General features: G+C 41.2%; 1 protein-coding gene and 1 pseudogene across 1 annotated transcript; both read left to right on the top strand.

Moving 5' to 3' along the window:
- The first annotated feature begins 2,682 nt into the window (after window positions 1-2,682).
- On the top strand, window positions 2,683-5,683 carry LOC121180080 (glutamine synthetase-like). The gene is made up of 6 exons (XM_041035213.1): window positions 2,683-2,851; window positions 3,013-3,159; window positions 3,290-3,436; window positions 3,717-3,838; window positions 5,041-5,240; window positions 5,353-5,683. Exons 1-6 carry the CDS (start codon window positions 2,683-2,685, stop codon window positions 5,681-5,683), a joined length of 1,116 nt encoding a protein of 371 aa, XP_040891147.1.
- Window positions 5,684-6,729: 1,046 nt separating this feature from the next.
- LOC121180774 lies at window positions 6,730-8,270 on the top strand (annotated as a pseudogene).
- Window positions 8,271-12,643: the final 4,373 nt, after the last annotated feature.

Here is a 12,643-nt window from a genome sequence, read left to right as displayed (position 1 = left end):
TAAGGAGTTAAGGAGGAGCGTTAGCCTCCTGTACCCCGGGCCCCATGTGTTCCTCATTGTTATTCAGATTGGGAGGTTCACTCAGGAGGAGAAGGAGGCAGTTTGGCAGATCAAACAGGCGATGGGCTCTCATGCTTTGAGGTTCTCAGTGGTGGTTTTTACCCATGGAGACCTTCTGGAAGAAGGGACATCAGTGAAGCAGTGTCTGATAGACAAGTGCAGGGATCTGGCTGAGCTGGTAGCTGGATGTGGGGGCAGGTACTGTGTCTTCAGCAACTATAGCTCCAAGAGCAAGGAGCAGGTGTCTGAGCTCTTTGCCCTAGTGGACAGCATGTTGCAGGATAACGAAGGAAGCTACTACACCAGCAAGATTCTCCAGAAAGCAGAAGAGGATCTGGCTCAGGAGCTGCAGGAACAGAGGAGGCTGCTGAATGAGAAGGAGGAGATGTTAAAAAAGGAACAGGAGGCTGCAATAAAAGAGTGGTACGAAAGAGAGCTAGAGACTGTTCAGCAAAAAAGCGAACAGGACATAGAGGAGCTGAAGAACAAACATGAGCTGGAGAAACAGAATGAGGAGAAACTGGCAAGAAATCGAGAGGAGGCATTTAGACTAAAGATGGAGGAGATCAACAAGAAGGAGAAGGAGAGGAAGATACAAGAGATGGTGAGAGTGATGGAGATACATAGAGAGGAGGAGGAGAAGAGGGAAGCTCTTCAAGAAAAGCTTGACAAAGTTACTAAAATGCTGGAGGAGCAGGCTGAGTATGAGGAGAAAATGAGAAGAGCAATGGAGGAGAAGATGCAGAAAGACAGAGAGGAATACCAGAAGAAAGAGACAGAGAGGGAACTTCAGAAAATACAGAAGGAGCAGGCCATCAGGCAGAGGGAGGAAATGAAGAGAGGCGCTTTGCAGATAGAGATGGAAAAACTCACCCAGAGCTTGGAGGAGCAGAGCAGGAAGGAGGAGGAGAGGAAAAAGCAATTTGAGGACATGCTCAGGCGTGAGAGGGAGGAGAATCAGAGAGAAAGGGACATACAAATGGAGAATCAGAGAGCAGAGAAAAGGAGAACAGAGGCCCTAAAGCATGAGCTAAAAATCATCAAAATGAAGATAGAGCAACAAAAAGCAAATGAAGAAAGCCTCAAGAAACAACTGGAGGAGCAGCTACGGAGGGAGAGAGAAAAGTGCAACAAAGAAATCTCTATGCTGAAAAAGCGGTGTGACAAGAAGTGTTCGGAGATGGGCAACGAGACGATCAAGATGAGGTCCTCTGGCAAGCACAGCACAGTGACAACTGTGACTGGATATGTGCAAGAGATGGGACTGGTGGGGCTGAATGCAGCTTTAGAAAGTATTGGAACTCCATGTTGTATACAGTAACAGCACGAGCATCTCTAGTGCATTTATTATTTTACATTTGCTGCATGTCAGGACATGTAAACCCATATCTTTTTCTTGCATGTTCGTGCTGTGACCTTACTTGTCATTTTTCAGGAATGCAGAAGGACAATATCTTATGACTTTTAAATTATTATTATTATTATTATTGTTGTTATTATTATTATTAATAGCTGCATATCCATTAACTCACAGTAAGGAAAAAAGAAAGTAAATTAATACCCGTGTGAAAGCAATTTCATTTCAACAAATGGATGTAATTCCAGTGTGTCCTAAATCAGCAAATGCACAAAAATAGTACAAAAAAAAAAGATGGAGATAATCTGATTATCAGCTCCCCGCCCTCTGCTTTGGAGTATCTGTCTCTGTCTGCATCATCTAAATCTGTGTTCAAACAAAACCCTGTTGCCATTAATAAAGATCAAATATTGCTTGAGTGCTATTTCAGTGTTCCTCACTGAAGATTCAACTTCAGCAGTGCCATCTGGTTCTGTCCCCAGCCAAAAAAATCTGCTTTTATCCACAGCAGTTTGTCCTGTGGCTTTTTTTTCTCCTGTATTTGTTGGGTCCTAAAATCGGGAGCCCACTATACTTGTGAGGTCCCACAGCTTTGTGTATCCAAAATACTGGACACTGCAAGTTTAAATGGCTGTTTGAAGGTTAAGACTTGGTTTTAGGGTTACGTTTAGAAATAGGTTAGCTCTGTCTTTGGTCCCTACCAACTCCTGAGGGAAATATCAATTTAAAGAAGGGGGGGGGCAGGAACAGCCCTAAATGCTGTTGTATCCAAGCACTGTCAGACTGGTTGTTACAATGATAATAAAAATAGTGAACCTTATAGGTCTAATAATGCTATCACTAATATCTGGCTCTTTAGCTCCTAAATGGCAAAAAAAACAAAAACAAAAACGAAAAAAAACAAAAAACAGTGTGGTGAAAATGAATCAAAACAGTAACGTTGCAGGCTGCTCACCTTTCTCTTCTTTTTATTTTGTTTTGATAAAAGTATAGATTAAAGCCGCTTTAAGATAACAAAGGGAATATTTGCTTTGTTGATCAATATGTCACACAAATGGGATGGAAATTTAAACTTGAAAATGGAATAGAACATAGAATTTAAATAAATTATCCTCAAAAAGCATTTGAATATATAACTCTTTGAATACGCTTTTGAATATATTCAGATATTTTAGGTGGAACCACACTACAGTAGGAACATATTTTTGTATGCAGGAGTGCTGTATTCAAAGAGAAACATTTCCAAGAATCTGGAGAAAATTATAATGTCTGTTCTTTCCGAGAGCCTCAGTCTTCACAAGATCGTCAAGAAGCACTATCTGTCTCTTTCCAAAGGTACCGAGTGCCAGGTCACATATGTTTGGATTGATGAAACTAAAGAAAATCTAAGATGTAAAACCAGGACTCTAAGCGGTGAACCAGCTGGAATCAGAGGTGAAGTAGAAAAACGACAATTTCACTTTTCATTTCTAAATGGCTTTAGGTTGCATTGTTAATAACTTTCACAATTTGTAAATATGGTGACTGGTGTGTTTCTAATTCATGTGACTATGTGTTAAGTGTAACTTTCAAAATGTTCATTTTGAACCTGACAGATATACCAGAATGGAGTGATACCTGGAGCGATGGGGATTTAATCGAAGTCACTTTGGTCCCAGTCAGAATGTTTCGAGATCCTTTCACTCTTGACCCTAATAAACTGGTGCTGTGTGAAGTGTTTGACAGCCGACATGTTCCCATAGGTAACAAATTACTCAAATGTTTCAGCTTTTTACACTTTGAACTTCAAAACATAGAAGAAGCTGATAGTTTGGTGTCCTGCTCTTGTTGAGCCTGAGTATTGTATTTTTACTTTTTATTTACTTAACACAGGAAGTAATCAGCGTTCTCCGTGTGTTAAAGTGATGGGAGAGGTGAAAGAGTTTCAGCCCTGGTTTGGGATGGAGCAGGAGTACATGCTGTTTGGTTTGGATGGAAAGCCCTTTGGTTGGCCTCCTCAGGGACTCCAATTTACAAGAGGTATGATTGAAAATATAGAATAGAATAGAATACCTTTTATTGTCACTATACGTTTTTACATGTGCAATGAGATCAAAAGCAACTCCTTCTCCAGTGCAAACATATAAAAATATACTGGACTGAAGAACAAAAAAACATGCATATTACATATTGAAAGTGTTATAAAGAAACTCAATTAATTTTTAGAGTTTAAATTTAATGTGTAATATTAACAGGAACATTTTACAGTGCTTTATAATTGTAACTGTTTTTTCATCAGGTCTTTTCTTTTTACTTTCAGTGCCTTGTGCTGTGGGCATTAACAAAGTGTATGGAAGAGACATTTGTATATGTCACTACAGAGCCTGTCTGTATGCTGGTGTAAAGATCGACGGCACCAATGCAGAGGCATTAGCTTCCCAGGTATGAACAAGTTGCCTGAGACTGGTTTGAAACTGGTTTATTACCAAATTCACAAATGGGAACATCAGTTTTACTACTTTTGATTTGCACAGTGAATTTTTACAACTTTAACACTGAAAATGCTGTGAAAACACTATATGAAATGACGCTGTGAGAGCGGTGAGAGTGAAGCCAAACAGTTAAGTTGCGGGTCGGACAACTAAGCAGTGAACTGAAACTCATCATAATGTCTGTAAAACCAAGCATAAGTGTATATTCAGGTGATAATTCTATGGAGGATTATCAGTTTTTGCAGAACTTGTGCATTAGACTGTGCTAGTTTTAGCTATAATAGACTGGAGAGTCCCTGTATTTATGCATTACCGTTGCAAAATTCTATTAGATTCTTGAATCAAAATTCACCTAGCCAGAACACCAGAGATCAATAATCACAACTCTCCTGCTTCTAGAGCTAACATCACACCAACAGCATATGTTAACTAAGCTAAAATGTAAGCACAATGTTTGTGGGCAAGTAATGTAATGTTTCTGGACATACAAATGTGATACAAATACCTGCTTGCTAACTTACCAGCTGGGGTTGGCTATTACATTAACAAACAGGGGGCAAAACAACACTGACCAATTGGCTCTGTGAAACACAGCAAAAGTAATGTTACCCACCTGTCATACAGAGACAGAGCAATCTTTGCATCCGTCTTCATGCCTTTGAACTCTCTGAGGTCTCCCCAGGTCGTAGTCAGACTGGCCATCGAGACTACCAGGACAAATCCCGGTGGGAAGCTGCGTCAGTGTGTTCACAGAGCCAGGGCTATGTAGGAACACCAGATTTTTTTTTCTGCACACACATAGAACAGACAGTTAGCAGACCGTGAGGAGATATTCAGTGAATTTGATGAAAAGTGAATTTGATGACTCTACCTTTAAGTTGAAGCAGATTTTACTCCAAAAATATGACTTATTTTAATTTCCCCATACCCATATTTCCTGTATGTATTTACACTACAGAGTCCAATAAAGGCCAAAATAAATGCCAATAAAAAAACAAAAAACATGACTTTAAGGCCTCACACAATTCATACTCTAGACTTCAGTATATTGTTCTTTAATTGTGCACAAAACCAGAATGAAGGACACTGTATAAAAACCCTCAGATGTCTCCTTTGCTCTCTGTGATCAGCGTTTTTTGTTTGTCTGATCAGTGGGAGTTCCAGGTTGGCCCGTGCGAGGGGACTGAATTGGGGGATAATCTGTGGATGGCCCGCTACATTCTGCACCGTGTCTGTGAAGACTTTGGGGTTGTCGCCTCCTTGGATGCTAAACCCATTGAGGACAGCATTTACACATCAGGCTGTCACATCAACTTCAGCACCAAGGAGATGAGGGGCGAAGGGGGACTTCAGTAAGTTTAGAGCACAGACTGACACACAGACAAACACAGACACACACGCTCTTGATGTGTAGAAAACAGCATTTAGATACATCAATAAAATCTGTTCCCTGGGATGTTACAGGTACATTGAAGAGGCAATCAGAAGACTGAGCAACCGTCATTCTCAGCACATCCGTGTCTACGATCCACATGGTGGTCTTGACAACATGAGACGCCTCACCAGTCAACGTGCTACTTCCAGTTTCCATGACTTCTCTACAGCCACAGCCCGTCGTAATGTTAGTGTTCGCATCCCTGCCCATGTCAGTTGCAGGGGCTGCAAGTACTTCGAGGACAGACGTCCTGCTGCCAACTGTGACCCCTACTCTGTGATGAGGGCCTTGGTTGAAACCTGTCTGCTGGGAGCCACGGGGGAAAATGATGATGAAGGAAAAGAGACCATGGCTTCCTGAAAGGGGAGAAAAAGAGACACCAAAAAAGCAGTTATGCATTACACACTTTGCATGTAGTTAAGTGCCTTTGTGAAATGTTAAAGAAATCCGACACTTGCACATTCAAACGAAGAAATTTTGTTTTGCATGAACTAAGTAAAAATTTATAATAATAAATAATAAAATAAATTATAAATTAAGCTGACATCAGGCCTGTTTTTATCTTTTAAACAAATGTCAAGCCTAGTCAAAATTTATTTGTGCACAAACACGGCCTAATACATCTGCATTTCTGGCAGTAATCTTAATGAACTGTTGCAGTATGAATTAGTAGCAATAGAGCAAACAAATTATGACCTCTGACAAAATCACACTGGACAAAATGAACTGTGTGCTAATATAAAGACAGAGTAAAATCAATAACAAGAAAGAGCCCTGTAATATGATATGCTGAAGAGAGAAGGATAATGACATTGTTTAATTCCAAAAGAGATCCTCCTCCTTGGATGGCTGGCACAGTCGATGGGAGAATGGCAATTACAAAGGTTATTAAGTTAGAAATACAAAATACTGTATGACAAGATGATCATAATGCAACAACAGCATTATCAATATCAATATCCAGTCCAGCATCAATAAGTCCACAAAATACGTTTTACCAGATACAACTGCACACATTGTGACATTTATATTCAGTTAATTTTAGATAAATATATGGATAGATGGGTTTGTGTTTGCTCTCCCTTGTTTCATCATCTTCCATTTATCTTTATAACCTTGTTATGGAATGTACTGAATAAAAAGGACTCCTTATAGTACTTTGTTGTCGCTGTGTTGAGGACAGAGCCAGTGATGACATGCTTATTCCCGTGCAGAGTGAGAATAAGGAGAAATGGGACAAAAGTATCGGGATAAGAGGAAGATATGAACCAATAACGCAGAATCAAAGTAAATTAATACAGAGATAGAGTAAAAAGTCTTGACACGTTTGTCTTTCCTCAGATGGCAAACGTCGCTCTGCGCGTCTCTGCGCCCTGTTGTCAGCCCTGAGTACCAGCTGGTGGTGCATGTGGTCCCCAGTAAATCTGCTCTGCACTCAGAGCAGCAGCGCAGATCAGTCAGGACGCGCGGTCCCCTCTCTCAGTCACCATTTATCCCCTTTTGCGGTAGTTGTGGGAATGGGTGCCATTCTTATCCTTTCAATTTGACTTTTGGCCGAGCGCAGGATCGGGCAATGAACAACACAACCGGCTTGGTACTGGCAGGAGCTGGCAGTCAGGAGGAGTTACCGGCACACCGAGCTCTAACGGGCTGTGTCCTGGCTCTGCTTATCATTTGGACGCTCTTAGGTAACTTCACGGTATGCGCAGCCGTTTACCGCTACCGGCACCTTCGCGCCAAAGTAACCAATATCTTCATCGTATCCCTGGCTCTGTCAGACCTCTTGGTCGCGGTGCTGGTGATGCCGTGGAAAGCTGTGGCTGAGGTGGCCGGTTTCTGGCCGTTTGGGGGGTTCTGTAAGACCTGGCTGGCCTGCGACATCATGTGCTCCACGGCTTCCATCCTCAACCTGTGCGTCATTAGTGTGGACAGATACTGGGCCATCTCCAGCCCTTTCCGCTACGAGAGGATTATGAACAAGAAAGTGGCCTCTGTTATGATCGGCATGACCTGGACGGTGTCTGTGGTCATATCCTTCGTTCCCGTGCAGCTGAACTGGCACAGGGCGGAGAGCGATGATCCAGCTGGGGAGGACTTGGCGCTGCACGGTAAGAGTGTCGATGGGAGCTGTGACTCCAGCCTGAGCCGCACGTACGCCATCTCTTCCTCCCTCATCAGCTTCTACATCCCCGTGGCTATCATGATTGTCACATACACCCGCATCTACCGGATAGCCCAGATGCAGATCCGGATGATATCCTCCCTGGAGCGCGCGGCGGAGCACGCGCAGAGTTGCCGGTCGAGTGTGCCTGAACTATTTCCTCACCTGTGCACGGAAATCAGTGCTAGTTCATACCAGTCTCATGGCAGTCTACAGTCTGATTCTCAACGTACCAATCAATCACAGCGGGAGCTCAAGGCCTCCATCAGAAAAGAGACTAAAGTCCTCAAAACTCTGAGCATCATCATGGGTGTGTTTGTCTGCTGCTGGTTGCCATTCTTTATCCTGAACTGCGCTCTGCCCTTCTGTCCCGGACCAGGGGCCCCGGGGGCCCAGCGGGGCCCTTACTGCGTCAGTGAAAAAACCTTTGATGTCTTCGTGTGGATCGGGTGGAGCAATTCATCCCTCAACCCCGTTATATATGCGTTTAACGCGGATTTTAGAGACGCCTTCCTGCGCCTGTTGCGCTGCCGCGGACGAGGCTGCTGGGCCGCGGTGAGCGCAGCCGTGGAGACGGTGATGGCGAGCAACGAGGCCGGGAACCCGAAGCAAGAGAGTCCGCTGAACGTAAATCTGGGCGTCTCCTGCGCTACGAACACCAGGGGAAGTGAGGACAGCGGGAACACCACTGTGACTGTGTGTTATCACAGGGGAACAAACTCGGAGCCGGTGACGGACACTGAAGAAAGTAACGACAAAGACAGACTGACGCAAATACCGATATAAGGGACACAATTTAAGACATGAGGGGTCAGGGAGCAGGTCAAACATGCAAAGAAGGTGGTTGGTGTGCACATCCAACTCCAGGTGTATTCCAGGGGTAAACAAAAATTAGGCTGTACAAACAAAAATTACAATTCGGCCTTAGGTCTGCTGCCACAAAACAATGCCTATAATCTATATTATGAAAGACACGTAATGTTCTCATCTCCTTTCTTGGGGACATTAGCCTATGTGTTTTCATCACAGTAAGGGATAACTGTAGGCGGAGCTGTTACTTTCTATTTGTCTTTAGACTAACTTTGTTCACGCGGATGTTTTTTTGTGGGTTGAAATGTGCGTTATAAAATTTATTTGGAGTTTGAAAAATTTAGTGCAAGGATTACCTCTCTTTTTCCCGAGCAGCATGAAGATGGACAGGTATGGTCTGGGTAAATAAAGTACAGGCCCTAGACAAGATTAATATAAAGGAGTTGCTGAATAGGTTTTACAATAAAATTTCAGATTAAAAAAAAAAAAAAAAAATCAGATAAAAAGCTCAGATAAATCGAATGAGAAAAAAGGTCAAAGGGAAAATGGCAATTGCATTATGTGTTTGTGTTATCTCATTTACAGTTTTCTCGCTCTCAGTGTTAGATTAGAATAGACATTGTACATGGGTGATAAGACACCTGAAATTCACACTGCTGAAACAATTTCAAGAATATTCTCACCAACAAATAAGTGAAATGATCTCACCCATTCCACTTGAAAGTCACTAAAGAGGATGAGGGTTTTGTGGCCATTCAAGGCTAAATAGTCAGCTTTGCTCTCACTCTTCCCCCATCACGGAGAGAGTGTTACCAGAGGTCAGGATTTCTCTGTATCTGTAGAAATGGGATTATGTAAGTAACTCACATTAGCACCCGTCAGCTGTGCACTCTGTTTTCCCCCTCTATCTCCTGAAAAAAAAAAAAAAAAAAATCCAAACATGAATAATTTGTAAAGGTTGTTCCTGTGAAAGATGCCCTGACCAGTGAGAACACAGAAGCTTTTACGGTGACAACCCTCAAAAGCACAAGATGTGATTCTTGTCTATGCAGCAAGGCTGATGCAGGAGCGAGGATTACAGAAGTGTAGTTGGGGATAAGCAGCCTCACATCCTGCTCTGTGACTAACTTTTTACAGATTAACATTTGTTCATTTTTGTTTGATGAGACTTCCTTGTTACTGTTAAATATGCATATGAATGAATAATATCTGTTTCAACCTCAAAGAGCCACAAGCCTTAATGTAGCCAACAAGAATTATGATTCCATCCTGAACCGCAAATATTTTGTTGGTGGCTGGAAATACACTTTGCATTCTTGTCAAGAGTTAGATAAGAAGACCAATGTCAGACTGGAAAGATTAGAAATGGGAAAACATCTGTCTGAAGGTAAAGAAATAGTCTGGCACAATAGTCTTTCACACCTGTAAAACCAGAAACTGTCATTTTTACACTTTGTTTTTTGTACAAACAAGAAGAAACTGTTTATGAGCTGCAGGCAGATTTTGCTTTGGAGAGAGCCAGACTAGCTGTTTCCCTTATTTCCAATCTTTGTGGTAAACTGTGCTAAGTGGATGCTAGCTGTAGCTTCACATTTAAAGCAACAGGTAAATACACTTATATGCTTCCATGCACTTAGGCAAACATGCACAAACTATATACAATTAGTTTCTTTACATTTGTTTTTGTACGTTGTTTTTTTTTTATGTTTGGGACCTGCTTCCTGACAGGAGCAGTTTGTTTAACACACACGTCTGCACTATGCAACCTACTGCAACGTCCTGTCCCCTGTCACACAGAAGACAGGATGAGAAGCATAACCAACATCATGTCTGTACAATAATCATGCTAGCAGCCAGTTAGCTCAGCTTAGCATAGAGACTGGAAGCAAGGAGGAACAGCTATAAATGATCCATCCAAAGGTAACAAAATCCATCTAGCACCTCTAAATCCCCCTAATTAACAAATTATATCACATTTGCTTTATTTGCATTAGGTTTTTCCGGGGGTTAGCTGCTGGACTGATTCTTGGGAGTACTTGCCAAGCAACCAGCAGAGACTCCAGGAACTACACAATATACTGTATAACTGTTTCCAGATGGGAAGTGTGTGTGCTGCCTTATGGTATTCGCTGTGTAATGGGCTTGTAACCTACATAGAACATCCGTCAGCTGTAGGCTTCTCTAACTGTATGTAAGAATAGTCACAATACCAAAGAGGATTAATAAAACAGAGGTCAAATAAATTTTTTAAAATAGTCTCCCATTTACAGAAGTTGCATGTAGGTTACTGAGTGAGAAAAGTCATTACAGGCCTGACTGGAGCGCAGTTCAGAGAGTGAGTGTGCAGGGGTCCTTTCTCTAAGGAATGAAAAAGTGATTACATCTTTTAATATTGACTGACTAATGACTGCCCTTGTGTTATTCTTTCTCCATTTCCTTCTCATGTCACCCAAAAGGAGCTCACTGCATTAATGTGTCTCCCAGGGTAGTTGTGTTCACCAGGGGAAGCTTTTAATGGGGCACACCTGCCCACCTTGAGTGTGTGTGTGTGTGTGTGTGTGAGAGAGAGATAGAGAGAGAGAGGGTTTCAGAAAGAGCTGTTAACTGATTTGTATACTTTAGGTCGGGGAACTAATCTAACAAAGGTACTGTAACTACTGCTCTGAGGCCTCAGCATACAGCATTTAAAAAGACAATATTACCAGAACAGTCAACAATGGCTGGAAGAAAAAAAAAAAAAAAAAAAAAAAAAAAAACATCACTGCCCATGTTTAGAGTGTATTATAGCTTATTCTACACTATCCACCTAGAAAAACAATAACATCAGGTAGCAACTCAAACAAAGACATTGATCTCAGGTTTTATACCTCTCTGGCCAGATCATTTTTATGATTTTTATAGGCACGAAATGGTAAAACTATCCAGTATTTCAGAATAGGAGAAAAATCAGAAAACATGAACTTAATTTTGTGCTGCAAACCTTGTGACTTATGACCCCTGATCGTGAAGCAGAGTCAATTTGCGATCCCTTCTCACAGGTTGAATAATAAGTTGTGACAAGTTCCACCAAAGACTAACTTTCCCCTCTAAACTTCTCAAATTGTCACTTGAAAAACTGTCACAATGCCAAAGAGGTAAAACTATTCATATTTCACAAAAAACAAAAGTCCAAATAAATAAATACAAATTTTTGTAGCAGTACAATGTTTTTTTTCTTCTTTCTTTTGCTCAAATCATCTTGTTTTAGCAAACTGTTTCTTACACTCATGTAGATTCATCTCATCTCATGTCAGGCACCGGTAAAGGAAATAACTGGACAATCAGATTGAATCATTAGATTAGACAATATATTCACTGAAACTGGTAGGATACAGACTTAAAAGCACTGATTTTAGAAACCATAATTTCACTGAATAAATATAAAAGTCTTTGTCCACAGTTTAGAGAACATGAACATGCTTGCATATATCTTAATGGAGGGGAACGTGCATTTATATGTCATATACATAGATATTGGCTAATGGCTTTGCTTTACCACCCACATACTGTCTTTTCTCTTTTGATCCAGTTAGCAAAGTACTTCCATCTCAAAGACCAAATAATCCTCTCTGGTCTCTTTGGGGACATGGGATGAGGTTGTTGCTTTGTTTCCTGCAATAATCCTGGGACTCCAGAGGGAGACCTCCCTGGTCTCAACATTATTACAGATGTATGAAGAGCATTTTTTACACAGATTTAGTCCTTTTACATAAATGATCAAATCTTTTATATCCTTAATGTTTAAGAATGCTTCGAGCAAGTCTGAGAACTGAACATTCTGTGTCTTTGTGTGCGAATGTTTTATTTATGTGTGTGTGTATTCAAGTCAATGAATCTGAATGTTTCCGGCAGAAAAATGAATTAGGTCAGATAAGATGAGAGAACCGGACAATTCTGAGGAGGGAAAAAGGAGAGGCAGGAGGTAGAGAGTGTGTGTGTGTGTGTTAGAGAGAGTGTGAACTATAAACTATTAATAAAGGAGGACAGAGGATACATAAGAATTCAAGAGAGAAATATGGAGATTTTCAGGGTCAGGAGGAATGCAGGTTCAGAAAAAGGTTACAGTGGAATCTAAAATAAGACTAAAAAAAGTTACACAACAATTAACCCCTTCAGACCCAGTGTCGTTTTAATGGACATCAATATTCATTGCTCTCATCCACTAAAAATGCACTGTTTAAAATTTTACTATGGCCTAGAAACGTAGTCGCCTAGATTCTATTTAACCAGTAAATGTCAGCTTTAGATATATATATATGTAAGCTGCAAGAGGACACGGCAGGCAGACTTTTATTAAATTTATCTACATG

Source organism: Toxotes jaculatrix, chromosome 4, assembly GCF_017976425.1.
Source record: "Toxotes jaculatrix isolate fToxJac2 chromosome 4, fToxJac2.pri, whole genome shotgun sequence".
In the NCBI taxonomy this organism is placed as follows: domain Eukaryota; kingdom Metazoa; phylum Chordata; class Actinopteri; family Toxotidae; genus Toxotes; species Toxotes jaculatrix.
This window is presented reverse-complemented; position numbering and strand designations above follow the sequence as displayed.

Coding starts and splice junctions, on each gene's coding strand:
- LOC121180080 (XM_041035213.1), top strand. CDS start 2,683: ATGTCTGTTCTTTCCGAGAGCCTCAGTCTTCACAAGATCGTCAAGAAG. Junction 2,852..3,012: donor TGAACCAGCTGGAATCAGAG/GTGAAGTAGAAA, acceptor TGAACCTGACAG/ATATACCAGAATGGAGTGAT. Junction 5,241..5,352: donor AGGGGCGAAGGGGGACTTCA/GTAAGTTTAGAG, acceptor GGGATGTTACAG/GTACATTGAAGAGGCAATCA.